This window comes from Denticeps clupeoides, chromosome 16 (genome assembly GCF_900700375.1).
Source record: "Denticeps clupeoides chromosome 16, fDenClu1.1, whole genome shotgun sequence".
Lineage (NCBI taxonomy): Eukaryota > Metazoa > Chordata > Actinopteri > Clupeiformes > Denticipitidae > Denticeps > Denticeps clupeoides.
The window spans coordinates 18,662,601-18,690,252 of record NC_041722.1 but is presented as its reverse complement, the minus strand read 5'-3'; the positions used below and the strand labels follow the sequence as shown (position 1 = coordinate 18,690,252).

Below are 27,652 nucleotides of genomic sequence, written 5' to 3'. Positions count from 1 at the left end.
GGCTGGGAGATTTTACAGCCTGAATTCTCTTCTCTGACTAATATACTTTTGTTTTGTTTCGTCCGTTTGTCCATGCCATCAGTTTTAATGGTGACATGATTCCAGACATTTTTGGAGCTGTCAAGGATGCCACAGAGGTCTGCTATCTCACTCAGAGGTACGTGGCAGGCCTGTACAAATGATCTCTGCTCTGTTTCCTGATTGGCCTTCGTTGAGTCATTTAAAGCGAATGAAATCCATGTATTTAATCTCTAGGAAAGTGGTCTGTCAGGAAGCTCTTGGTTCCCGTGTTGACATGCGCATCCCCCACTCCAATGCCTTCATCGACCTCAATAAAGACTTCACTGCTGGTAAGTCACACTCTAATCTCTGTCTTTTTGCGTTGATGAGCTTTGCTGCGTTTAGATTTAGCAAGTGCAAGTAAAGTAATAGGGTTCATTTCATCACAGATGGCCCTCATGGGATTTCTTTAATTATGACTTTAGGGTGAGAATGACTGATTCACAGCGAGCAAATAAAGATATTTGAAGGGCAAATGCTTGTCTTCTTTTTCAAGTAGGTCATAGACTTTAGTTCATTTAATTTAGTAGCTTTGCACCGATTATTTGGCAGCATGATGTGGGAAATTATCTCCAGCCCGTGCTTAAAAGTTTAGACGCTTTCGAGCATTTTCCGCCTGAGGGATTCCTCTGTATTTTCCGTTTTCCTCCCACTGTCCAAAGGCAGTCGCTATTAAGTAACAAATTCTGAATCACTGTGAGAGTGAGGGCAAACATTCCGGCCTTGTGCCAGAAGCGTTGTTCTGAAAGGCTCCAGCCTTCCTGTGACCCTGACTGGATCTGCAGATGTAGGGTGATTGGCGGTATTATACCACCCTTTGAGTTTATTCATGCTTCATGCCTCGGGTGCACTGCTCTTTAGCTAAGCTCCTGTTTAATACACCAGTCAGCAAAGATATCAGTCACATCCATTGTGGTGTAAGGGTTTAAGGATATGTTGGTGGGGAAAAAACACACATGAAAACCATAATGTTCTGTATGAATACCATAGAATAGAGAAACAAGCTAAGGTAACTTTGATTAAAAGACGTCTGTAGGAATGTCAAAAAGGGCAGTGGAGGCCTAGCGGTTAAGGTAGTGGCCCGGTAATCAGAAGGTTGACTGTTCGAGTCCCAATCCGCCAAGGTGCCACTGATGTGCCACTGAGCAAAGCACCGCCCCCCCACACACTGCTCCCCAGGCGTTTGCACTGTTATCAAAACTTAATTTCCAGTTTGCCAGTTCATGGAAATCACTGGCAGACTACACCAAGACGTTTTTTTTTTTTTTTTTTTTTTTGCTCAAAAATTTTAATAATTTATTTGTTTATTTATTAATTCCATTATTATGATTTATTTTTTTTACAAATCTATTAAAATATGGTTTTCTGGCTTTATTAACATATTTTTATATTCTTTATTTATTTAAAATATAATTAAATTGATAAATTATTTATAGTTAAAAAGTGAAGTGATTGACACATGTGATACACAGCAGCACATCACACCATGCACACAGTGAAATTTGTCCTCTGCATTTATCCCATCACCCTGAGTGAGCAGTGGCGCCCGAGGAGCAGTGAGGCCACCACTGCCCCAGTTCCTGTGTTGTTGTTTTTTTTTTTTTTCTTTTTTCTTTCCCCTCCCCCTGTAATCAAAAGTCCACTGCTCAAAAAAACTTACACAACACAATGTAACTCTAAGTCAGTCACACGTCTGTCAAATCAAACTGTCTACTTTGGAAGCAACACTGACTGACAATCAAATGGAGTAGACAACAGGTGGAAATTATAGGCAATTAGCAAGACATCCCCAATAAAGGCGTGGCCCTGCACGTGGTGACCACAGACCTCTTCTCAGTTCCTTTTTGCGTTCTGGCTGATGTTTTGGTCACTTTTGTAGGCTGGCGGTGCTGGTGGTAGCATGAGACGGAGTCTACAAACACACACAAGTGGCTCAGGTAGTGCAGCTCATCCAGGATGGCACATCAATGAGAGCTCTGGCAAGAATGTTTGCTGTGTCAGTCAGCATGGTGTCCAGAGCATGGAGGCAGGAGACAGGCTAGTACATCAGGAGACGTGGCCGAGGCAACAACCCAGCAGTAGGACGCTACCTCCATCTTTGTGCAAAGAGGAACAGGAGGAGCACTGCCAGAGGCCTGCAAAATTACCTCCAGCAGGCCACAAATGTGCATGTGTCTGCTCAAATTGTCAGAATCATCCTCCATGAGGGCGGTATGAGGGCCCGACATCCACAGGTGGGGGTCGTGCTTACAGCCCAACACCGTGCAGCATGTTTGTCATTTGCCAGAGAAGATTGGCAAATTCTCCACTGGCACCTTGTGCTCTTCACAGATGAAAGCAGGTTCACACTGAGCACATGTGACAGGTGAGATATAGTCTGGAGACACCATGGAGATCGTTCTGATGCCTGCAACATCCTCCAGCATGATTGATTTGGCACTGGGTCAGTAATGGTGTGGGGTGGCAATTCTCTGGGGCGGGCCGCACAGCCCTCCATGTGCTCGCCAGAGGTAGCCCGTACCAGAGGTACCAGGATGAGATCCTCAGACCCCTTGTGAGACTATATGTTGGTGTGGTGGGTTCTGGGTTCCTCGTAATGCAAGACAATACTAGACTTCATGTTGGTGGAGCGTGTCAGCAGTCTCTGACTCTGACTGCAGTCTCTGACTGGCCCGCCCGTTCACCAGACCTGAACCCAACTGAGCACATTCGGGACATCATGTCTCGCTCCATCCACCAATTGATACATTTGATTTCCAATGGTGATTTTATGTGTGATTTTGTTGTCAGCGCATTCAACTATGTAAAGTATTTAATACGAATATTTCATTAATTCATATCTAGGATGAGCAGTGTATTATTGAGTACCTTTATCAATATTGAGATTGAAAATTCAGTATCGTGATAAGCCTAGTCTGTAGTATGTAAGTAAGTGTGTGATTTTATTTCTGATACATCTGAAAATTGTAGGCTGATTAGATGGTGTGAGGGCTTAAGCCCGGGGTTGGTGCATGAAAGCGTTTCTCATTTAGGAGCGCAGAGTAAATCAGAGACGAGAATAAATGCATTCTGCAGAGAAAGATTTATTCAGAGCCTTTATATTCTGAAATGGCGTTCTGAAACAACTCTTGTTTGGCCTGAGCCTGCAGTCAAATCTTTACTAACTCTTCACATGGTGCTCAGTTGTATGTACAACCTATCCACACACACACACACACACACACACACACAAGGGAGAGCCACTCGTTTCTTCCACCGCTGAATGGATAAATCCCTGCTGCTTTTTCTTGACTTATCAGGGTAGGGAGAACCCCGGCCCCCCGCTCTTGAGCAGGCTCCGACGGGACGGCAGTGTCCATGTGACCTGGCCCAGGTGTGTCCCTGTAGTGTTTGCTTACTGGGCTACTGTGGCTTGACTGCAGCATTAAGATGAATAATTAAGCTGCTGCGTGGGCTGCTGCTGGGTTCTCCGCGACTTCTTGTCAAATCATATGGAGGGCTGAAATTCATGAATCAAAAGTGACATCTTTTAACAGTCAGCGGAGATGGATTTGCTATCGCCTTTGGCAGAGGGAAAGGCCGATAAACCCACTTGTCAGTCATTCTAACAAATCGTAAGACCTAATCAGTGATGGCCTTTAACTTAATATGAGAATTTTTTATTTTTTTTTTATAACTTATTTTTTTCCTCCTTTCCTAAGCAATCTCGCCCGCCAGTCATTTTTTAAATCACCCACAGCTTTATTGCACCAGTGCATCGGGCCCCGGCGCTGTGGAGTGAAGCCGCTGGGGATCGGTAAACCTCCCAGGCCACGATCAGCACTCCTCATGCGCCCCCGTCGTCGGGAGCCTGGCGGCCGTGCCGCTCTCCAGACCATCTGGAAGCTGTCCGGTCGCTGTGGAGACTGTCTCGGTGCTGCCCGGATTGGCGGGAATGGAGGAGATTAAGGAGTGTGAGGGACAGAGTGCGAAATTTGCCCGGAAGTTACGGTTGGCTGGCATGATGCGGGCGGAGCGTGGGGGAACGTAGCTTGTGGGATTGGTGCAGAATTTCCAGATAGGATCATGAAATGACACTCTCATCTCTCGTCTTTTATCAACCCTATCATTTTTTTTATTTTCCCTGCCACAAGCTCCTGGTTTCTATAAAAATCCTTCAGGGTCATGTTGTTCCCATGGTTACACGGTAAAGACTCCGTCTGTGGTCTAAACACAGCATGTCTGTCAATCTGCTTTCCTATTGCTGGAAAGCTCAGGCTTCCCTGTTCTTCTTCTTCTTCTTCTTCGTGTGGGATTTATATGTCGATTATGCCCATGATGTGTGCGTGTCGTTTCGGGTCACCGAGAGATATTTTATTAGCGCCCGTCCTCGCTCCTGGTGAACTGTCAGGGGTCGTTACCCTCCCAGGCCCCCAATTTCAGTTGCCTGCGTAAAGCTATAAACATCCCACGTCCGGGATTGCGAGTAACGCCTCCTGGAATTGCATTCTGGGCCGTGTCAAGGCCTCATTTAGGTTTCTAAATTGGACTGTCGGTTATGGGTCCAGGACCATTCTGGCCCAACGTCTGTGCCGAAGGGCGGTGGATGCGGGTGTGGCTCTCTTCTGCGGCTCCACGTGAACGTTCAGAGAAATCTCACGTAGGCCCTCCCCCCGTCATATATATTCATATATCATTACAGACATGCCGGCCCCCAGGAATCGGTATCGCATTTTCGCATCTTGATCATATTCCTGCTAAACCTCGGCTTGCATCAGAGAGCTCATTAAAAAAAAAACAGGTGGTAATTGCCAAATAATTATAAATGCCATTATGCACAAAAGAGACGGAGGCTGCCTCGTGGCTGGTTGCTTGGAAACGTTGCATCGCTATTCGCGAAGCCGCAGTCAATTAGGCAACCTTTGTCTGCGGCAGTGACAAGTTAATTGTGGGAGTAATGTAAAGGAAGCAAATTTGTTGCGGTTTCGCGGCAACGGAGGAGCGGGCGATGCGCTTCCTGCCGCGCTGCTCCTGGGATTGAGAAGTGCTTCCTCCGTGTGTTGTGTGGCGTTCCTGTCTGACCGACCACGTCTTAATTACGTGTATCAGCAGCATCTTCACATTCTTCAGGATTTCTTGTCATAGAGCTACCTTACTGGCTGGAGGTCTGGGCCTTTCTTTGGATTAAAAAACATTTAACGTGTCACAATTAAAAGAAAATATTAAATCCATTAAGCAAATGTATTTGATTGACTGGTTTTCAGTGTCTGTAGAATCACAGTATTTACTACTGGTCAATGTTTATAATTGGAAAAATCATGGAATTTAAAAAGAGAATTTTCCAGGTTTCGGCACGCGAAATAAACATATAAATCTGACTGACGTATAAAGTGCATAGTTCCCATAAGGCTGCGCAAGAAACGTTTTTCTACGTTTACAACTACAACGTTTAAAACTAGCGCAGGTCTGTAGTATCTTTGCTGGCTTCACATAGTGAACCGCGTCACGTTGCTTCCATGTTCCAGCACTTTTCCTCCACCTCTCCAGCTGCTTTTCAGGGCTGCCATAAACTTAGTTTAACAATATTTTGGTACATTAGATTTTTGTGTGGTTTATTTTTTTTCTTTCTTCAAATTTGCACAGAAATGTCAGAGAACATATGGTCATGAAAAGCCATGGAAATTATTTTGTACATTAAATAAAGTCTGTTATTGTTCCTTTTAAGTTGCTGGGTACGGCCCTTTGGGGTTCTCAAGGTTAGAGACACATGCAATATCCAAAACCTCTGGAGTTATAATGAATGTTGAATGTGACTAAAGGGTGCAGTTGGACTTTAAATGATTTGCAGACATTGCATTGATGTGAATGGCCACTTTATTGCATTATTGAGTAAAAGAATACCAAATAAGGAAGAGCCCACTTGACGTTGCACTGGGCTCCTCCATTGTGCATTGCGGACAACGTGATTCATCTGCATCAAAAAGGAATACGTAGATAATGATTAATAGTGCCGTTTAATCTCGACAGCCTCAGTTGTTACCCATGAAATGCTCTACACAATTGATTCTGTTTTATTGATCGGAGGCGGGTCGAGGTTTTTTTTTTTTTTTTTTTTTTTCCTCAATAATATTGATTACTCAGCTCTGGGTCGTAAGAAGATACGTCAGTCCATTTTTGTTTGTTTCCACCTCTTTAACGTAATCTCTGCATGGCGTGTCTCTTAAGTGGTTATATTGGTCTTAAAGAGGAGAGGGTGGAGAATAAAGGCGACGCCGTGATCATATCACATGCATTTTGCGCTGATCATCGGGAAGTGAAAGGCCCGCCCCCAGCTGATGTAAAAATAACTGCGGCGTTTACTTTAAACAGCCGTTTACACAGATGAATAGATGAGAGATCTTTCTGGCTGACAGAGGACCCTCGCCTCTGCTGGCGCAGTGATGTTTGCTCCAGTATGCTAAGCAGCCGCCGCCGTATTAATCTTCCTCCTCCGGGCACCGGGAGTCTAATTAATGATAAGGAATGGAGTTTGCCCGAAAGAAACCTAATTAAGCCGTGTGCATTAATGCCAGTTTAAAAAGATAAATAAATAATAAAACTGCCGCAATAATATTTGTTCCTCTTTTAATTAGTGGATATGGCTAATGCAAAGTGTCCTTTTAAGAAGATCAATATCTCGAAGGAGAGTTTCGCTCTCCCTCGTGCACTTCGGGGTCCATTCCTCAATCTTCTCACATGTTCAAACGGTTCCTGTGGTAGCAGAAGCAGGAAATGAGATGAGAAATTGCGTCGCGTGACACTCAGTGTTGCATTACTGTTGATTTCGAGAGTGTAGCTAATCATAGTCTTTTTGAGAAGTGATTATTGCTATATCAGTAAAATCGAAAAAAAAAATAATTCATCAAATTGGGAATATTCACTCATGTCACAGTCGCTATTTTACGTGAAAAAGCGCTGATACGTTGGTTTTTGTTGCAGTGGTCACGTTTGTGCACAGGAGTATTAGGAGTGTAGGGAAAGTATTGACCGGAGCGGGTTTAAATCCTCCAGTATGAGGAAGTCGGACGTGTGACAGCCGTCAATCATGCATACAGGCTCAACCATTAATATTTGTGACAAATTTTTTGAGGCATTGTCATTTCCGTTTGTCTAGCTTGCATTTCATTTAATGAGTTTCCCCACTCAAATAGCATTTAAATCAAACATTTGCCCAATGGGCTTTTGCATCTCATTGGCAAAGGCAACAGTCGAAAATAATAATAATTTTTTTATTGTCCTCTCGTCACATTGTGTGTTGTTGGGAATCATATTTCACACACGTGGCAGAGCACGCTCAACACCCCATCAGCTCAGAGCCTAAGCTTGTTACCGCGTTGTGCTGGGCCGCGTTACTCCGGTGTTTTCCCGTTCTGGTTGGAGTGGCGGTGGAATCGGACATTTTTTTGTGGGGCCGCCGTAATCCCCCGTGCTGCACCTACGTTGTGCCCTTAATGGTATTATGAGATTATTTTCCCTCGGAATAGCATCTTTTCCATTTTCCTCCCCTCGCCGCCCCGTTATTTCCGTGAACGAGGCGCTTTGAAAATCTTTCGGGTTGGAGGCTCACGGCGAACATATGGGCTTATGTGGGATTTATTTATATGCTTTAACTATTTTTTCTCCTGCCCCAAATTTGCCGCTCCCCTCGACTGCTGGCGCTGGCGGCTTTGAAGGGATGCACTCCCCTCCCTCCGCGAAACATCGCTCACGCTTCTGAGCCCGCAGACGGGGAATTGAAAGGAACATGTGTAGAAGCTGTAGCCGTTTTTTTTTTTTATTATTAACAAGCCTGAACAAGAAAATTACGGCGGGGAACATTGGCACATGTCGTTTTCCCTCTAATTCTCTCCGGCCAGTTTGCATCTGGGATGAGCGTGTGGCCAGGGTCACTGGTCCCCAAAAAAGGTCCCCTATTATGAAAATGTGATTTGGTGAGATTATTCAACATTAATACGAGTTCTACAGACACCGAAACAGCGCGTCCTGGGAAATCTCATTGTGGGGCTGAAATCCGGAAAGCGACTCCAGATACAATATTAGGGGACCAACAAGTCTGATATAAGTCACCGTCTCCTTTAACATTGCACTGCACTTTATGTACACTCTGTTTATAAGATTGTCTATTATATTGTACAGTCATTGTTCATTTATACACACTATGGACATTCCTATGTATAGACCTATATATATTCATACATATATTTATATTCAGTATATATTTATAAATGGTATAAACATATTATGCAACTTGGCCAATTAACATGATTCTGACTAATAAAAAAAAAAAATCATGTCATGGGACCTTCAAAGGTCACTTTTTCCTGGCTGGAATATGGACAATATAATGGTGTTTTGCTCATGTGTAGGCCAGACACAAGTGTTGATATGGGGTGGGGGGGAACCAGTTGGTTCTACCCACTAAGTTTTCAGTAATGTAATGTAATTTCTTTACCTGGCTTGTATATGTGGTTATTATACAAGGCGCAGCGGTGGCCTAGCGGTTAAGGAAGCGGCCCCGTAATCAGAAGGTTGCCGGTTCGAAACCCGATCCGCCGAGGTGCCACTGAGGTGCCACTGAGCAAAGCACCGTCCCCACACACTGCTCCCCGGGTGCCTGTCATGGCTGCCCACTGCTCACTCAGGGTGATGGGTTAAATGCAGAGGACAAATTTCACTGTGTGCTGTGCTGCTGTGTATCACAATGACAATCACTTCACTATTATAAGGGGTTGGGGTATTGAGTAAGGGAACGGTATCTTTATTCAGCTATATTTCACTGTTAGATTATCTATGAATTTAGTTATTCAAATTGATCACTATGGTATTTACTCACTATATAATTATTTTCACTATATAATATATTATAATGTATTTTGCTTAAACAGCTGTACTCAGTCCACAACTTCTGTGTGTTTATAGCGATTTATATTCTGAGGTGGTACTTATTTTGAGCCTGTGGTCTTAATTATGGTCAGTGGTCCCCAGTGTGGAGACCCAGAGCATCATAATCATAAAAACCCCCACATGTACCCAAATCGCTAACCTTGAGCAAGTTGCTTGCACGGCTCCATATGCCCGACGGGAGGGTTTGTCTCTCGCTGTGGGCTCATCTGTTGTCATTAGATGCAGAATTGTGTCCCACTGCGCTGCAGCGAAATGGGGAATTTCATGCCTGTCCAAAGTTTAGAAGTGGCGCAATGAAAGACTGGAACTGAATGCGATTTGTGTCACCGCGTCAGTATAATGTCCTGCACAGGAAGGCTGCTTTGATCTTGCGCTTTAAATTTGTGCTGAATTGGGTATGGCCTACGGGGGGTGGGGTCGGGCATAAATCTACCGTTCGCAGCAGAGCAGGACCGGACTGCACAGGTCTTCCTGGCCAGAGTGTGCAGTATCCGTTTCGCCGTTGACTGATGTGGCATTTCCATCGTAATGTCAAAGGCTCCTCTCTGCACCCGGCTGCAGATCCCGATCCGACATGAGAGCAGCTGACATTGCAGTCAGGAGAGGATTTTTATTTATTTTTTCCTCGCACAAGGCCCTTTTCTATTAATTCACAATGGTATAAAATATCACAACATTACTTACAAATCAGGGTTGTTGTTTTTTTGCTTATCTTTTGAATACACAGCAGTTAAATGCTATGTAAAAGTAAAATGTGCATAAAATGAACATTCTGTCGGTAATGATGCTTGATAACGTAACGTATTCAGCAGTTTTTACACATTACCTTGTCTTGTATTATCATCTTGACACAAATGGACATCTGGTCTGGCCCCTATTAGTCCAGGCTCCTGGTCATCTGAAAGTGAAGTGATTTGTCATTGTGAAACACTGCAGCACAGCACACGGTGACACAATGAAACAAGTCCTCTGCTTTTAACCATCACCCTTGGTGAGCAGTAGGCAGCCATGACAGGGGAGTGTGGCACCTTGGCAGATCGGGAATCGAACGGGCAACCTTCTTATTTACGGGGCCGCTTCCTTAATCACTAGGCCACCACTGCCCCTTTGGATCTGGCAACGTGTGGCAGGTCACCCAGCCCAGGACTCCACTCCGCCGCCCTCCTCTTCCAGCTCGCAGTATTAGAGCCTGTTGACCCACTAAGGCCCTAACAAATAAGCTGCCTACCTGCATTCGTCCTCAGGAAGGGCCCTGCCGGGTAGGGGCCGATGGCAGCTGCGAACGCCTGTCTGGGACTGTCTGATCAGCACTCGGTGATGGGGTGCCAGCGCTTGTTAGTGGCGGTCCTCGCTGAACTCCAGAAGTGAGGCAGACGGGGTAATGTGGCGAGCCATGGAAATGTCAGTGGTCTGATCCTGCATGCTATAGGATAGGAAGAGAATTGCACCGCTAGTATTTCCATTAAAAAAAAAAATAAAATTCTCAGCTTTTAGATATTTACTACCCAGAAGCAGCCTGCCCTCTCTGATAATACCACGGGTAGTCTTCCTCTCCCGTCATGCCCTGTGACCTTATGTCCTCTACTCCTTCCACAGCAATATATAATGCCATGATTTGCCACCTTGGAGCTACGTGCACCGTAGGAGTGAATTTTCTTTTCTTTTTTTTTTTACTGCAGGTGTGGAGAACCCCTGCTTTCTGCTGATATACTGCCCCTTTTTTGTGGGCTAGTTCCACTTGGACTCAGAAGCATAATCATGGATAGTTGCTCCGTGGATTCGAGGATTTAATGCGTTTAGTTGCAATTCTATCTTTGCTGAAATGCCGAGTTAGGTTAAGTAAATCCGAATAAGATAAAAAGAAAAAAGTATGATGTACACTGTGTAAGAACAGTGAAAAACCGCGAAGGGCAGTACTGATCTTTTCCCCCCTTTGCTCTGTCACCTCAGTTCCGAACGCAGCCCGGAATTCACCTGGGTGGTCGGATTTCACACCCAAATCTAAATTCTGTCCTCCGCTGAGCCCATTTTTACTTCTTTAGGGGAGCAAAGGGAAGTGAGGCGAGCGCATCGTGGAGGTTTCGGGGTGTCAGCATTGTTTGCAGCTAATGAGAGCGAGGAAGCTGTGAATGTGCCGTAATTAAGTACCCATCTTCGCCCCTTCTTGTGCTCATTTGTCATTCAATGTCGATCTGTTTTTTTCGCATCCTCTTTCTTTCAGTTTTTTTTTTCCCTTCTTTATCCGGGCTCTGAGGAATCCCTTGCTTCCGTTCTTTAATTCTCTCTGCCCAGGACTGGCACGCTGGCAGGAGTGCTGCTCTCATTCAGTCACAGGTTTTAATCGCCTCCTGAAGGTCAAACTGGTGGTACGTCTTTATCATTTCGCCGCGGCCCAGTTTCGCCGGCCTGCCCGCTTCACGTTGCGCCGAGCTGCGCCCATCTGTGTATTTTATTCGAATCTTTTTATATATATATATATGCTGCAACTTTTATTTTATTTATTTATGTATTTTTTTTTTATATAAATACTTTCTTTGTGGTAATGTGTGACTGTACTGCCTGCAGGCACCTCTAGCATCAGTCAGCAGTTTTCATGTGACCTTTTTAGCCTCGGTCTCCCAGTCGAGACTTGAGTGCTGCTTATCCACTAAATTGAGCCTGGGTGTGGTGAATTATGCAAGGAAGCCACAATATGGGTACTTACGGTGGCATCCTGGGCAGGAAAAAAAAAAAATTAAAATCTGGCCTAGCGGTTAAGGAAGCGGCCCCGCGATCAGAAGGTTGCCGGTTCGAATCCCGGTGCGCCAAGGTGCCACTGAGGTGCCACTGAGCAAAGCACCGTCCCCACACACTGCTCCCCGGGCGCCTGTCATGGCTGCCCACTGCTCACCAAGGGTGATGGGTTAAATGCAGAGAAGCAATTTCCTTCGGGATTAATAAACTGTAACAAAACCAAAAAATAAACCAGTTATCTTTTTTGCACATGTTTGATTTAGTGGCACCTAGCGGCGGGCATTTAGATTGCAACCAATCCTTTTTCGTGCATGTGTTATCCTGTTCAAATAGCTACTGCCAAAATGAGGCCAATGCATTGCCTAGCCCCGGGCATCTCCACTCTGGCCCAAGCTGCCTACTAAAGATGGTTCATCACGTAACAAATGCAGATTTGTAGAATGGTCAACGCACCTCATTTATAAAGCATGTATGTAATCGTAATAGTAACATTAATGCATGCAAAATCTGAATATTATCTGGTTGTGGGGCATTTAGAACAAATGAGTTCTAGCATGATTTCATGCATAGTCGCCATGCCGTCTGCTGTGATTTAAAATATAGTTAGGTAGTCACATTTTACTCTGTACTCGCCAGCTTTTGTTCCTTCCTGTTTGATCGATCGTCTGCCATTGTGCCGTATTGTCTCAGCACCGCCCCGTCATCCTCCCCGACCGGCACAGCAGAACACATTCGGCACCACTGCAGTCAGAGCGCATTTATCGATCTTCTAATATAAATTGGTAGGCCGTGCTCTGCCTGCCGTGCCGTGGCGGGCGTAGAAGGAACGTCGGATAAAAAAAAAAAAAAATCGCAGCCTGACTCTGCTGACCAACAATTATTATTTTTTTTTGCACGGCAGCTTTATTTCTCACTGCAGTATTTATAAGCCCTCTGTGAAAAGCTCATGAGCGAGCGCCGGCCCACCGCGGCTTTATTAAGACGTTCGCCGGGCCAGTGGGGAGGATATTACCTGTTGTGCCTCCTGGCTTTAGCCTTTGAACCCCAGATATCGGAGCGAGGCAATGAGGGTAGGCGGGGCCGCTGATGGGCAGTGTGGGAGGGCGAGCGGGAGACGCCGCATGTTTATTCATGTAATGGGCTGCAGATGCCGCTGCAGTTTTTTTTTTTTTTTCCCCATCTGGGCTTTTAGCGCATAATAGAAGTTGCTCTAAACGCCTGAAATTGCTTTCGTCTCTTCGGACGTATTTGAGTGAGTAAATGACCGGCTTGCTGAGCACCTGTCGGGATTTTTGATGGGCGCCCTCGTGATCGTGCCGGTTCCGCTCCCGCTGGTTCTCCTGGTGTGGGAACGGAACTCGTTTCAGAACCCTCTGATCCGGGAGAGGCGCTCGAGATGCTCTCTTCGGCCCCGTTTCTCCTCCCTCCCCGTGGGCCCGTTCCTTCTGCGTGTCCTCGCTCTTACCCGCGATGCCTTGGGACAGATGGTTCGAGGAGCTGGAGCGAGTGGCCAGCGCCCCCCCCCGGGCGGTGGGAGGGTTTCAGCGGCCGGGTAGAGCGGCGAGGGGGATGGCAAAGTGCCTCTTATGTGTTCTCGTTTAAATGCTCTCATTAGGCTTAATTGAATGGGGGGTGGGCATGGAGACCAGATTTCTTGCTGAGAGCCTTTTTGGCTCATTATAGTTAGTTTTTCCGTCGCTGCGTTTTATTTATTTTCCTAAAACTCACGTAATAAGACTGGAGGGGGTTATTTCCAGGTAGTGGAGCAGCAGAATAAATAAACCGCTGTTGGTTTAACGTTTTGAGCCGAGAGATCTCTCTTTCTGCCGCCGCTTGGCTTAAACTGCTATAAGAAGTTCTTTTACTCAGACCACACCCACCATCACATTTACATTTCATCACATTTATGGCATTTGGGGAGACGCCCTTATCCAGTACACAGATGTGGTTCACTAGGACCCTCAACCATGAATCCACTCTGTTGAAGTTTTTCTTGCACAAGTCAGACTTTGAGCAAGTCTGGACCGAGAAGAGTAGACGAGTGTCTTCCTCATACCTTCAGCGGTGGAGGGACCAGGCGAGCAGGACTGGAGGGTCGGAGAGTGCGACACCAACATGCAGGTTATCAGCGCTTTCATTCAGGTGTTCTGATTGAGGAGCCCCTTTAGCTACCCCTATTTTTTTGTGTCTTTGAACTCTTTGAAGTGAAGTGATTGTCACATGTGGTACACAGCAGCACAGCACACGGTGCACACAGTGAAATTTGTCCTCTGCATTTAACACATCAATCTGAGTGAGCAGAGGGCGGCCATGACAGGCGCCTGTGGAGCAGTGTGTGGGGACGGTGATTTGCTCGGTGGCACCTTGGCGGACCCGGATTCGAACCGGCAACCTTCTGATTACGGGGCCACTTCCTTAACCGCAAGGCCACCACTGCCCCACCCCACCCCACTAGGTCCTGTTTTGGTTCGGTGCGCAGTTTTTGTGGTTCTCTGTGCGGTTGCTTTGATGCGCACCTGATTGTGAAACCAAATGGGTTAAAGAAGCTGAGAAAGTGCCCTTAAAACTCCCCAGCACCGCGTAACTTTCTCCAAACACCAAGCAATCTCGCCTTGCCTATCGCAGCTTTGATTTCATTCATTTGGTCCACTAGGAGGACAAGGAGCCGGCTAAAAAAATAAAAATAATTCGACTTGGTCTGGTCCCGTTCGGAGACGTCCACTTTGCAAGCAGACCAGGAATTACATTGGTGTAGCTAGTTACTCCTATCCCAGCTACGTATTTCCAAAACCCAGAAGATGTGGGATTTTCCAGCCTGAAGATTTCAGCACCCCCTTCAGGGACACCTCTCCTATGAGGCTCTATCTAAATGTGGTCGTTAATATTTTAATCCAAGAGGCCTTCTGAAATATTTAATACATAATGGAGGAGACACGCCAACCAAGGCGCAGGAAAGAAAAACACATGCAAGCAAATATTAAAGCACAGACGGGTCTCGGCTGGAGTTTTTGTGCCTGCTGGGAGGACGTCACTTCAGCCTGGATGAGGTTAGCACGTGGCTGCCAAAAAACGAGAGCGTGAAATCAATTAGAGCAGTCATCAAGGAAGATATTAATACTGCGCTCCTGCGCTTTAATCGAATTAGGCCGGGAATGGAGCTGTGGCGTCATCAAGGTGCAGCGCCGGCATTCTTCTCTGTCGCACCGCATCGCTTTTGCCGGCGCTCCTGATTACCCAAATTACACTGGCCGGCCAGTCAGACGCCCACTTTTTCCCAAGTGAGGACGGCGATCAGTGTAGGCTCTGGAATGAACCTCAGTTCTATCCAGTTGGTTGGTAAGTGTGAGCAGTCACGGGTCTCACGATTCGATTACGATGATCAATCCCTCAATGCATTTTCTTCATGACTTCACATGATGTTTTCAAATACAAGAGTTAAGGTCACGTTCACCCGTGTGGACCTTTGATTGTCATTGTGAAACACTGCAGCACAGCACACGGTGACACAATGAAATGTGTCCTCTGTATTTTAACCATTGCCCTTGGTGAGCAGTGGGCAGCCATGACAGGCACCCGGGGAGCAGTGTGTGGGGACGGTGCTTTGCTCAGTGGCACCTTGGTGGATCGGGATTCGAACCGGCAACCCTCTGATTTAGGGGCCGCTTCCTTAATGGCTAGGCCACCACAAAGAGCAGAAAAGCGGTCTGCGTTCAGTCCGCACTCACCTGACGCCAGAAAAATTCCTGATAGTTACTTATTACCATCGTGTCCCTGAAAAAGACACCTAACCCTGAGGTGCTCCAGGAGGACTGTCCCTGTCACTACTGATTGTAAGCTGGTCTGGATAAATGTTTTTTTCATTAAAGATGGAAAAAGCATGAAGCTGCAAAATTTTTTAATTTTTTTATATTCCAAATTGACATCTTAAATATCAGGTTCCCGGCACCAAGATTTAATGTCACAGTTTGCATAAAAAAAATTCTAGAGCATAAATAGTACACATTCCGTGAGTTCCTAGAAGGAACTGTGATTGGCTGTTGTCCACCTTGTTTTGTCTCCCTTATGCTGTTTTTTGAGGACGTCACATCAGTCAGAAAAAAATCATGCAGAATACAGGCAGTCCCTGACCAAAACAGCATTGATCCACCACAACTGACAGTTGTTGGAATAAATGCACATTATCGTAATAAATTTCATATTTATTCTCATGAGAGGGGTATTTAAAGTGCTCAGCATTAATGAGTACACCCTACTACATAGAAAATGTTGAATCTGAAAGAAAACTATGAGATACCATACTACAAAATACTCCCACAAATGTGGGCCATTGATTGCAAACAAGATTTGTTCATTTTCACACACAAAAAAAGTGATTTTCCTAACAAATCCATTCAAGCCAATGTTGCAAAAATTAGTACACCCCAATTTTTGTCTTAGGAGAAAAGCCACCTTAAAGAGTGCAAAATTTGAATTAACAGGCGTTCGACCACCGGTGAGTCCAATGATACCTTTAAGAGGCGTCCAGCAGACAGGTGACTATAAAAGGGCATTACTCAACAAATAAAAGCCCTTCCCATTTCATGCTGTCAGCAATGGCTCCACATGGAAGAGAAATGTCACAAAATCTGAGAAATCGTTTCTTTACACAAAATGGTGAGGGCTTCAAGAAGATCAACAAAGCTTTTACATATCAGTCAAAATACTGTAGCAATAGTGATCCAAAAATTTAAGAAAGATGGAAGTGCAACCATCTTACAGAGACGTCCATGCAATCCACGAGAGTTAACATCTTGACAGGAGTGTCTTCTGATGAGGAGGGTTCAAGAAAATCACCGTGCAAGTTCACTGCAGTTATCTAAAGCAGTAGAAAGCCAAACTGGAGTGAATGTTTCCTATGACGCCATATGGAGCTCACTGCAGAGGAATGGCATGCAATGGGTATCGTCCACGAAGGAAACCTTTCCTAAAGCCCATGCACAAAAAAAACACACACCTAGCATTTGCTAGGGCCCATGCTAAAAGAGATGTAGATTCCTGGCACTCTATACTCTGGAGTGATGAGACAAAATCACTGTTATTTTTAACTAATGGTTTCAAAACTATATGGTGTCGTAAAGGTGATGATTTCAAAGAGAAATGCATGGTGCCTACAGTGAAACAGGGTGGTGGCGGTGTCCTTGTGTGGGGCTGCTGGTGTTTGGGAGCTTCATATCATGAACTCAACAATGTAATGCTCTGTACTGGAGAAGATGCTGCTATCACTTTTCCAACATGACAATGATCCAAAACACATCTAAAGCTACTGTGGCATTTCTGAAGAAAAACAGAGTGAAGGTGATTGAATGGCCAAGTATGAACCTAATCAAACACCTGTGGGGAATTCTGAAGCGGCAAGTTGAGCATCACTCTCCATCCAGCATTCAGGCCCTAAAAGAGGTTATTCTTGAAGAATGGAAAAAGATAGATGTTGCAATATGTCACCAACTTGTTCATTCCATGGAGAGAAGACTTGGTGCTGTCCTTGAAAATCACAGTGGTCATACAAAATACTAGATGTAGTAGTTCTTGTTGCATTTTTGCTGCGACCAATTTTAGTAAAACTGAAGATTTTGTGATCTAAGTTATATTATTAACCTTAATTTCATGTTATGGAATTAAACATGTGTTCAATAAAACCCAGCCTTGTGAAATTTCTGGAAATTGTTCTTTTGTTCATTGGGCTACTGATTAAATTTCTACTCATTTATGCTGAGCACTGTAAATATAATTTGTGGAAATGATAATGCAGCAGCCAGAGATGTTCACATATATATTTATTTATGTTAATGCCCACTGCTCACATTCTTTTTATATAAAAAAAAAAAAACCCTGCTGTGCTAGCACGCACCATTCCAAAGTCTCTCTCGTTTAATTTTAAATAATTAACTGGCTTCCTTAATTAACCCGGCGGATGGAAGGAAAAGTCAGCATTTGGGATTCCGTAATTATCCGGTGACATGACAAACCACTTAGTGCCCTGATGCAGTCACCTTGCGCACACCTGAATTAAACATCGGTGCCGAACGCAGACGGGCACCTCGTGTCCCGCGTGGACTTTTACTCTTTGATTCGGCAAAATGCTACAACCGCCCCAACGCTTGCCTAATTGGTGGAAAAGACAGTAACTGTCGTTCCATGGGGCAATAAAGGAAGAGCCTCATCTAGGTATTTTGCAGCTTCATGCTTTTTCATCTTAAATGAAAGAGCTGTTTAAAAACGCCTTTGCAAATACACCCTACAGTTACTTAACACTGAAAATATTTCCCAGATCAGAGGACGCAGCATTTGGTCAACTTGACCTTCAGCCGTTACCAGTTTTTAGTCGTGTTCTAAACCTATGACTTTGACGCCGTGATTTGTTAAAGTTAGAAATAATGACATGTAATATTATTAGATTAATTATTGAATGAATCGTGATGAACAGTTTTTTTATGTTAATTTAAGAAAGTATCTTTTGGTCTTAGTAATAAAACACATTCCTGGTGGACAGTACATCATAATAATATCATCTTTTAATACGTATAAAATAAAGCAAAATGTCTTTTTGTCATTATTTTAATTTTTTATGGCGGGAATTTGTTATGGGGCACTGCTGTTACCCTGTTTTACATTTTTTACATTTACATTTCGAGCATTTACCAGACGCCCTTATCCAGAGCGACTTCCAATCAGTAGTCACAGGGACAGTCCCCCCCTGGAGACGCCCAGGGTTAAGTGTCTTGCTCAGGGACACGATGGTAGTAAGTGGGGTTTGAACCTGGGTCTTCTGGTTCATAGGCGAGTATGTTACCTACTCGGCTACTACCACCCAACCTGTTGTGCTTTGGGCTGGCACCCCTGTAGATGGCATTGGGGTCATTCCGTCCTAACTTGTTACACATTCAGAATGAATAAGATGAAGGAACTGGTGATGTTCCTTAATTCTTGTCCTCCCCGGCTTTGTCTTCTGGAGGTGTAATGAAAGCTAATTGTGATTTTTGAGCATTTTTTCCACTGATTCGAGCAGCTACTAAAGGGGTTCAGGGGTGTGTGCATCACACCGCTGCCCTCCATGTGGCCTTCAGGCAATGAAAGGATTGGGCTGGTGGGACCGTAGGCGTGCCACCACCTGAGCTTTCACACACGCACAGACTGTCTTTTGTCTGCAGGCTTGTCAGTCAGTGGCGATAGAGTGGCCATGCGGTTGCGCGTCCCTGCGGGGCGCGGCGTGTTTACGGCATGTCTGGTCCCACCGCAGACCTGGCCGCACCGTTGGCAATCAGAGTGCCGCGGCACCTCCGCTGAGCCGAGCGCGCAGCCTGATTAATGTTCCTGTTTATTTCCAACCTCATCAACCACAACGAGGATGCTGCACTCGCCCTGCGGGAAGCTCAGCTAAACACTGCTGAGAGAGGAAAGAGAGAACGAGAGAGATCGCTTTCATTTAAAGAACCCTCTAATGTTGCTTCAAAGGTCAGGATTATATCAAATGTAGAAATACATAGTAAATAAAGCATTTTAAATGAAGAAAAGTTAACCATTGCTGTATATCAGTGTACAGGGTGGGCCATTTATATGGATACACCTTAATAAAATGGGAATGGTTGGTGACATTAACCTCCTGTTTGTGGCACATTAGTATATGTGAGGGGGCAAATTTTCAAGATGGGTGGTGACCATAGTGGCCATTTTGAAGTCTGTCATCCTGGATCCAACTTTAGTTTTTTTTAATAGGAAGAGGGTCATTTCACAAGAAAAACAATGGTGTGCTTGGTTTTAACGTAACTTTATTCTTTCATTAGTTTCTGACCACTTATAAAATGTGTTCAATGTCACCAACATTCCCGTTTTATTAAGGTGTATCCATATAAATGGCCCACCCTGTATATTAAAGATTGTTCCATTTCAATCCTGTATGGTGTATAGACTAGAGCGGCAAATCTTTCTAGAATTTTAGTCGGGCTCAGTCAGCAAACACAATCCTTTCCGTACAGTTCGCGTCATGTTGGTGGTTTGGCTAATTCATCAGTGTTTGCAAAAATAACTCTGCTTTGCCGAGAAATTCACTCTGGAACTCGTTTTAGAAAACGTCGTTTCTGTATGGACGCAAGGCCAGATCAGATGGAGATGAATTTCAGTGAAAACCGAGGCCCCGTCCACACTAGCTGTTAGCTGCAATACGGTGACACGTTTTGGGGGGGTGGCATCATTTACTTATCCACCATCTCTTCCTGCCTAACACTGTCATTGACAGCTAGCTGTTAAGAGCTAGTTCAGAGGTCACGTCAATCATTTTGTGTGCCAACACACGGTGAATGACTTATAAAAGACAACGATGCAAGGCTACAATTAAACGATGAGTTGAGAATAACCACAATCCGGTTGTCTGTTACAATGTGAGGGAAAAGAAATATTTCTCTGACGTCCTCAATCACAAGTTATTGCGAATTTTGATGTTCACTAGCATGTCCAAAATTTTGCTTTAAGTTGCTTCAATACACCTAATACACCAAACACCAAAAGTAAATACATCAATAAGCAGAGATTTTGCCATTGAACACACCCTTGCTTTATCTTACATTGCACCAGCAAAATATGGTCCGTAGATATTGTGCTGTGGGAACACTCATCCATGCGTCCATGTTTTTCATGCGTATGGAGAGGAATCTCCCGGTGCTGTACGTGCCGATGAGACCGAGAGCTGATTATTAGTTTTGCAGCATTTCGTCATGCCTGGAAGCCTCTCCTTGTGGAACAAGATGATCGTCATTGACGCGGGAGAAAATGACGGCGCTTGACTCGTCAGATCGGCTCTAATGACACTCCGCAGCGGGTCGGCCCCGTCCCGGTAATCCCTCGCGGTGCTTTGAGGGGGCCCGTTACCCTGTAACAAGGGCCGTGCATGCTACTGGAAGTAAATTAATGAAAAAATATTGATCTATATTCAGCTCTGACTTTCTTTCAGCTCTGAGCCTCTCCATCACCCACTGGTACCCACGCACGCATCTCCACACAAAGACACAATGCCACGGTTTAAAAAAACAATGCATGATGACACGCTCGCGTTTTTAGGGGATAAACGAGTTCGTTTGCGTGGGAGCCGCGGCGTGGCTGTGTGTTCCTGTTGTGCATTAAACATGCCGTGCTCTTCTTCTGAGCATCTCGCTTCTATAATGGCTGTCATGGTGACTCCATGCAGAGGGGGCTTTAGGCCAAGTGGCTGGGAGGGTGTTAGACAAAATGACTTAACAGTAACTTTTATTTCTTTCCTTTTTTTTATATATATATATATAATTTTCCCTTCTTTATCCATTTTATCCCCATCCTTTCTGGATTGGTCCTGCTGTAGGACTTGCATGCAGCGAAGTGTGTAGGGATTGGCCATCACAGACGAGACAGCGACCCCTGAAAATGGCGCTGGCGCATCCCGCGTTGCGGAGCCTAGAGATCTGTACTCCCACCTGCTTGTTACGGATCCGTGTTTTCGTTCTGCTGCAGATTCGGCCTTGTTTGCCACTTCTGGTAGAGTAATAACTGATCGTCTCTCTCTCTCTCCCTCCCTCTCTGTGTAATTCCTCAGATCTGTTCCTCACCACCAATGGGCCGGGCTTCGAGACGTGGATCAATAAGGTAGATTTCACCTTCAGCACTTCTCCTTTTCAGGTGCTTTTTATATCATTTTTAATACACAGTTTGCATTTTCATTCAGTGCATGGGTGTCCTGAAGAGTCATGGTCCTCAGGATCAGAGAAAATGGAATAAATGTTCTTGAATGCTTTTGTACTTCATGCACAACCTAATGTTTAAATTATAATAAAATAAAAACAGCATGATTGAGATTTATTCCCACATAATCATGAATAATGTGGCTCTTTCATATGTTACATAGATGTTGTTTAATTCCAACCAAACAAGGAACTACCTCTCCATGTGTGAGACAGCCACTCTGTGTCCATTATTGGCCCATTTTCAACACCAACATACCTTCTTCAACAGGATGAGCTGCTGATTAGAAGATCAGGTCAATCAAATCCCGCAAGGAAAGATCTGAGATCTGTAGTTAACCCTCTTATTTCATCCCATTTTTAATTAAATGAAACACAAAATGTGGTATAAACTTCAGGTCCAAGATAAGGAATTCAAGATTGTGTGAGTGGCTAAGAATGATTAGACTGACTATTCCTTACTGATGTCCAAAGTCGACATCCAGACCCTGAGTGACATAGTGGTATAGAGGACATGACACCAGCTATACTTCTACCTGCAGTGAAAGGTCTTCAGAGTCTCAGAAAAGGTCAAGATCTTCCTGGGCCTCGCCTACCAGTCGTTATGCTACCACTTCTGCCAGTGCTTCACATCACACTGGAGGGAAGAAGGTCCCATGAGCCCTGAGTCAGACAGACCTGTAGCCAAGTTGATGTTGGTTCTCCATATAAATTGGTAGGCAAAGGTTAAGAAGATGTTCACTGGTCATCCAGGCCTAAAACTGACCCGGGGAATTGAGTGGCACAGAGCAAATGGGAGATGTGACGATAGGAGCAGGACTGACGAGAGGAGGGACTGGGGACAAGGAGGGGCAGCAGAAAATAATAAGGTCGTGATTAAAAAGGAGAGAAAGGACGTCCAATCGTCTATCTCATCTAGGGCAGCCATTTTACTTGGCCCTGCGAGAGTCTGGAATGGGGGGGGAACCAAGGCAAACAAACACGGATTGATAAGGCCAATAAAACTTCACGCTGGCTGCCTACCATAGGACTGGTGGAGTGTGTCTTTGATTAACTCGCACAAACAGTCGTACCCAAGAGGCTGTACGAACACAAACACACACAAATAGTGTACGGATCGCGTTTGTGTGTGTGTGTAAGAAATTTTGTAATCCTGGTTGGTCCCTGTTCGGTCACAGCCCGCTGCCATTTGCTTCCTTTTCTGCGCCTGTTTTTAATTACGCTCCCCATATCGCTCTCCCGAGCCCCCCGTCCCGCCCTTATTACACACACAGACGCGCGCGCACTCGCGCAATTTGTCCGTGCAAATTGAAAGTGTTGCGAGGTTCAGGGTGTGTTATTTATTCACTTTTTTTTTTTTTTTTTTTTAATATTGTTTGTTTAAGTGTGGCACGCAACACACTGTGTGCAAAAGCCATTACTGTAACGTGCGATGCAATCAGCCGGTCCACAAGCTGGATGGAGCTGTTGCTGCTGAGCAAACAAGGGAGGAAATATGAGCGGTTTGACGCCATAACTCAGCGACCGCGTTTATTTCCTCCCAGCAGACTCCTCTGGAAGAGGAGGCGGAAAAAATAAAGTTTTCAAAAAGAAAAGCGAGGAGCACTGATTGCTCAGAATCCGGCGAGCATACGGATCCCATTCCACGGACGCACACGTGCCAATCACGGGGCTTCAAATCAGGCCGCACCCGCGCTTAAACGCCACCGCAGTCAATCACAACACCCTCCGGCGTCGAACACTCAATCAGACCGCCTCAAAAGCCCAATCAGCCGCACCTCCAGCCGCGGTTCTCGGGCGCGCACTCAATCGCATCGCTGCCATGTGTTGATCAGCTCCATGCCACGCGCCAAAGCAATCATGACAGCTCCGCAAAAAGCCGACTCTCGTCGCACCATCTCTGCATGTTTTTGAACTGGCTCAGATCATTACAATCTTACATACGTCGTTTTCTACTACACTGGCGCTGGTGCTGAACTGGGAACTGACCTAGAAACCGGTCCAGCGTTTACACCAGACTGGGTGTCACGCCCACTGAACCGAAATCCCAGCACCGAATCCGTTTTGGACCTCCACCGCTGCCACTTTTTTAGCTTATTGACAATTGGGTTGTTTGCGTGAAGTTCTCCTCTTCCATGCACTTCATACACCTTTTTTTTTGTGCACTTTTTAATTGTTGTGGAATTTTTGCAGATGTCCACATAGCTAGAAGAGCTTACATTTTTTCAGCACTCCACATGACTGGACTTTGGCTCTCTGGCATTTTCTCCTGTGAAGCTTTTGGTATAAAAAGGTGTATATTGGAATTGCGCTTGCCAATTTGTGTATGATTTGCAAGTAAGATGACCTTATAAACAGGACAGTAATAAGCGTGTTTCAAGCTTGATGAATGCATTGCCGTGAGAGAGACGCTGAGAGATTGGAAGGTCATTCTGAACCCTGAGGATGTCCACTGAAGGACTTTATCCTTTAAAAGAAGGCCTTCTGCTGTCCCGTATAAATCAATAGTTGCTGTTGACTGACTTAAAATTGCTTTTGATGATTTGAGTTCTTACAGTGGCTCAGATTAAATTCCTCAAAACTTCTGCCATCTGCGGAGTTGTGCTACATGCGCCTTGGAGATGATTGAATCCTTTTAATCTCGATTCTCTTATAGCAAGAATAAGACGTGCACCAAAGCACTGCTATATGAACAGGCAAAGAACTGATCTTTCGTCTAGTGAAAGATTCTCCTTTTCTCTCTCTCTCTCTCTCTCTCTCTCCGTAAGTAAACTAAGGCTCCATAAATCACTAATGCCTAGCGCAGCATGCTGCCCCTCTCCCACCAACCAGGCCCACATCTGCTGGCGGAGAAGGGAGGGGGAGATAAGGGCGGAGGAGTCGCTTTTTCTCACATAATAAAACGAATCTGTCATCTCGCCCATTGTCGGGCCCAGGCACGAGGTGCAGATCTGAGGAGTCGATCTGGCAAGCGACACAGGGGAGTTTATAAATTAATGCCACTGTTGCATTTAATGTCCCTTTGAGGAAGGTAGAAAAGACCTACCTCATGTCTTTCTAAAAATACCAGCAGGGCCTTAGTTAAGTGCAGAATTAGCTGAAAAGCAAAAGTAAGAATGTGTATAGATGCAAGTCTGCATGCTTCAGATAGACGGGTGAAAACGTTAAAGCCCATAACATCCCAGCTCACTATAAAATGTGGCTCATGGGATGAGATCTTGTAGCATTTATGTCTTCAGAAGTTCAGGGAGCATCAGAGAAACAACTGACCAGAAGCTGAACAATGTTTTCATAGTAAAAAGGGGAGGAGCCTTGATTGACCGCTCTCACGGATTCATTACATGAATACGGATCATTTTATTCACACTGTTTTTTTTTTTTTAAATATAATTTCAGACTATAAAAATGTTGTAAGTTAGCCTTGTTTTTTTTCTAAAGAGGAAGGTCTTAAACTGCCATTTGAAAACACCCCCTACTTCCTTATTCCGGACAGTTTAAACTGTGACACGCCCAGGTGTAGCACAGCATCCACCTCCTCCCTTTCTCCACCATTTCCCTCCGTTCTCTACACTCTGAACACCCCGAACACACCCACTATCAACACCAACATGCCGAGATAACAGGTGGGATAACATTGCCTGAACATTAGATCCTCGTGTGTAGATCTCGTGGTAGTAGCCTAGTGGGTAACACACTCGCCTGTGAACCAGAAGACCCAGGTTCAAACCCCACTTACTACCATTGTGTCCCTGAGCAAGACTCTTAACCCTGAGTGTCTCCAGGGCGGGACTGTCCCTGTAACTACTGATTGTAAGTCGCTCTGGAGAAGTGCGTCTGGTAAATGCTGTAAATGTAAATGTAAATCACATGACCTGTGAAGGTCTTTACTTTCTTTCTTTACTCAGACAAGCCTCCATCCTCACCCTCTTCAACTCCAAATCAATACCTCCAGGCCTCTTCTTCTGACCTTCCTCCCACCAGCCATGCGCTGCTTTGCAGAAGGCTGTGGTCTCTCTTTTTTTTTTTTTTAGAGGGGTCACCTCCCCTTTATGTTTAGCTGGCTAAGTCTTTATCAGGATTAACAAATATGCCAGGCAGCATCTGAAGTGATCTTTTGCCATCAATAAAATGTGACTCGGCGTCGACACACTCCACGCACGTGACCTCCACTCCCGCGGGACGCTCACAAGAGCATGGCTTTACGAGTCCGGCCACCAGGGACGGGCTGTTAATTTGCACAGCGCAACCTTTATTAACTTCCCACCCAGTACATCGCCGCGCCCGCGTCGTCCTGAGCCTTTTATGGCCTTTTAAAAAGCAGATCGTTTCGCAGCGACCCGGAGACGGAGCGTGCACTTGAGTGGCGGCCTTAAACCGCTCCGATGTAATGGGCCCCAATTACCGTGCTGCCATTTTTGGGCCTGAACGGAGCGAGGAACCAGCAGGAACCCACAGCTGTGATTAGAGCGTAAAATATGCAAGACGAACTTTGTTGGAGAGAAGGCCGCGATGGTGTTAACATCTGTCATCCGATCGACAGCGAGGGGACGAGGATCCCATGGGGTGACAGGAGGGCGTCGACATTCAGCAGGCCGCACCATTATCATCTGGACACGACGCTCAATAGCCAACAAATGTGCCCTGAATCTCTCTCCGTGTGTGTGTGTGTGTATCCCTCCAAACCCCTGCATGATCTTTAGTTCCTCCGGTGTTTACCTCCCATTCATGCTGCCCTTCGCTCGGTCTATCTCTCCAGCCCATTGTCTCTCCTCCGCGGCTCCTTGTTCCTGGTCTCTCACTTTTGAGTAATCACACTTGATGGTCCCCGGGCCCCGGATATCTCCATTATTAAATCCATATGTATCTCAGGGCTGCTATTATCCCATATTGAACCAGACAGCTAAGACAGACAAACCCTCAGCGGCAGCGCGACGCCCGCGGCAGGTACTGCGCATTATTGGATGTCAGGATTGGAGAATCACCTGTCCGGGGTTTTCGGGCGCATCTTTATTATGGACATTTATATTCCGTAGGTTTGCAGTCTGCGGTTCCATCTCTTTAATGCCTTTCAGACGTCTGCGTGACTCCCCCTCTCCGCCGGCAGAGAGTATTTCTTTATCGTGGCAGGGAACCCATGTAATTTTCCTCTAATTGTAATGCTCAGTCAGAGGCTGTCCAACTCGTATATTCCTCCAGCCCGTCCCACTCTGTCTCGCTGAAATGCCTGAATAAACTATAGTTCCACCTCCTCCACTGCTTCCCGCTGTTCTTCTTCTTCAAGTTTTAGATAAATGGAGGAAGGAGGGTGCGAAGTGGTGCAAAACAAAGATCACTGAAACCATTTTTGTTCCTCAGCGTTTTAAAATGTCAGACTTGTTCTTCCTCAGTCGGTCGTGATGCTGGGAATTCGATGATTGCCACAAAATCACAGCATCGATGTGACTTTCTGAATAACTGGGTGCTTCTGAACGTCAAGGATAGACATTAAACAAGATGCATTTCAAGGAGGTGCCATTGTCAAATCCTGACAGAGAACCATGTTCAGACAATGTTTTGTGTCTGTGTATCTTATTGCATTGTGACTTCTCCAAATGAGAAGGTTCCCTGACATTCTGTACAGCTGTTGTTTCTTTTCTTTTTTTATGATTTTCAGGAAGGAAACTTCACCAAGACGTTACTGCAGAAGCCTCCTGACGGCATCAAGAGAGTGGGACAGTCGTCTTTTGTTGATTTTGGTAAGTGACCGGCGTCTCCTCTTCTCCTCTTCGGGCCAGTGGTGGCCTAGCGGTTAAGTAAGCGGCCCCGGAATCAGAAGGTTTGCCACTGAGCAAAGCACCGTCCCCACACACTGCTCCCCGGGCGCCTGTCATGGCCGCCCACTGCTCACCACGGGTGATGGGTTAAATGTAGAGGACAAATTTCACTGTGTGCACCGTGTGCTGTGCTGCTGTGTATCACAAGTGACAATCACTTCACTTTATCACTCTGCGAAAAAGATTCTGTATTTTGAGGCCCATGCTCCCTGATGGCAGAGTTCAGTCGTTGATATGTGTAAGGTGCGTAGCAGAATGACTCCAGCAGACGAAAACTTTTTTTTTTTTTGTTAAAGAGAAGCGTGTGTGTTTGAATTCTGTATCTCTCAGGAGCCTCGCCTTTTGTTCGAAGCCCCCGGCTTATCTTGGCGAACAAGAACT

General features: G+C 45.4%; 1 protein-coding gene across 1 annotated transcript in view; it reads left to right on the top strand.

Moving 5' to 3' along the window:
- itfg1 (integrin alpha FG-GAP repeat containing 1) overlaps window positions 1-27,652 on the top strand; it is a 105,950-nt gene that overhangs the window by 2,313 nt on the left and 75,985 nt on the right. Inside the window, exons 5-8 of the mRNA XM_028957059.1 lie at window positions 83-157; window positions 256-350; window positions 21,314-21,363; window positions 27,112-27,193. Of these exons, the coding sequence (XP_028812892.1) occupies window positions 83-157; window positions 256-350; window positions 21,314-21,363; window positions 27,112-27,193 (302 nt within the window). The remainder of the gene's footprint in view (window positions 1-82; window positions 158-255; window positions 351-21,313; window positions 21,364-27,111; window positions 27,194-27,652) is intronic.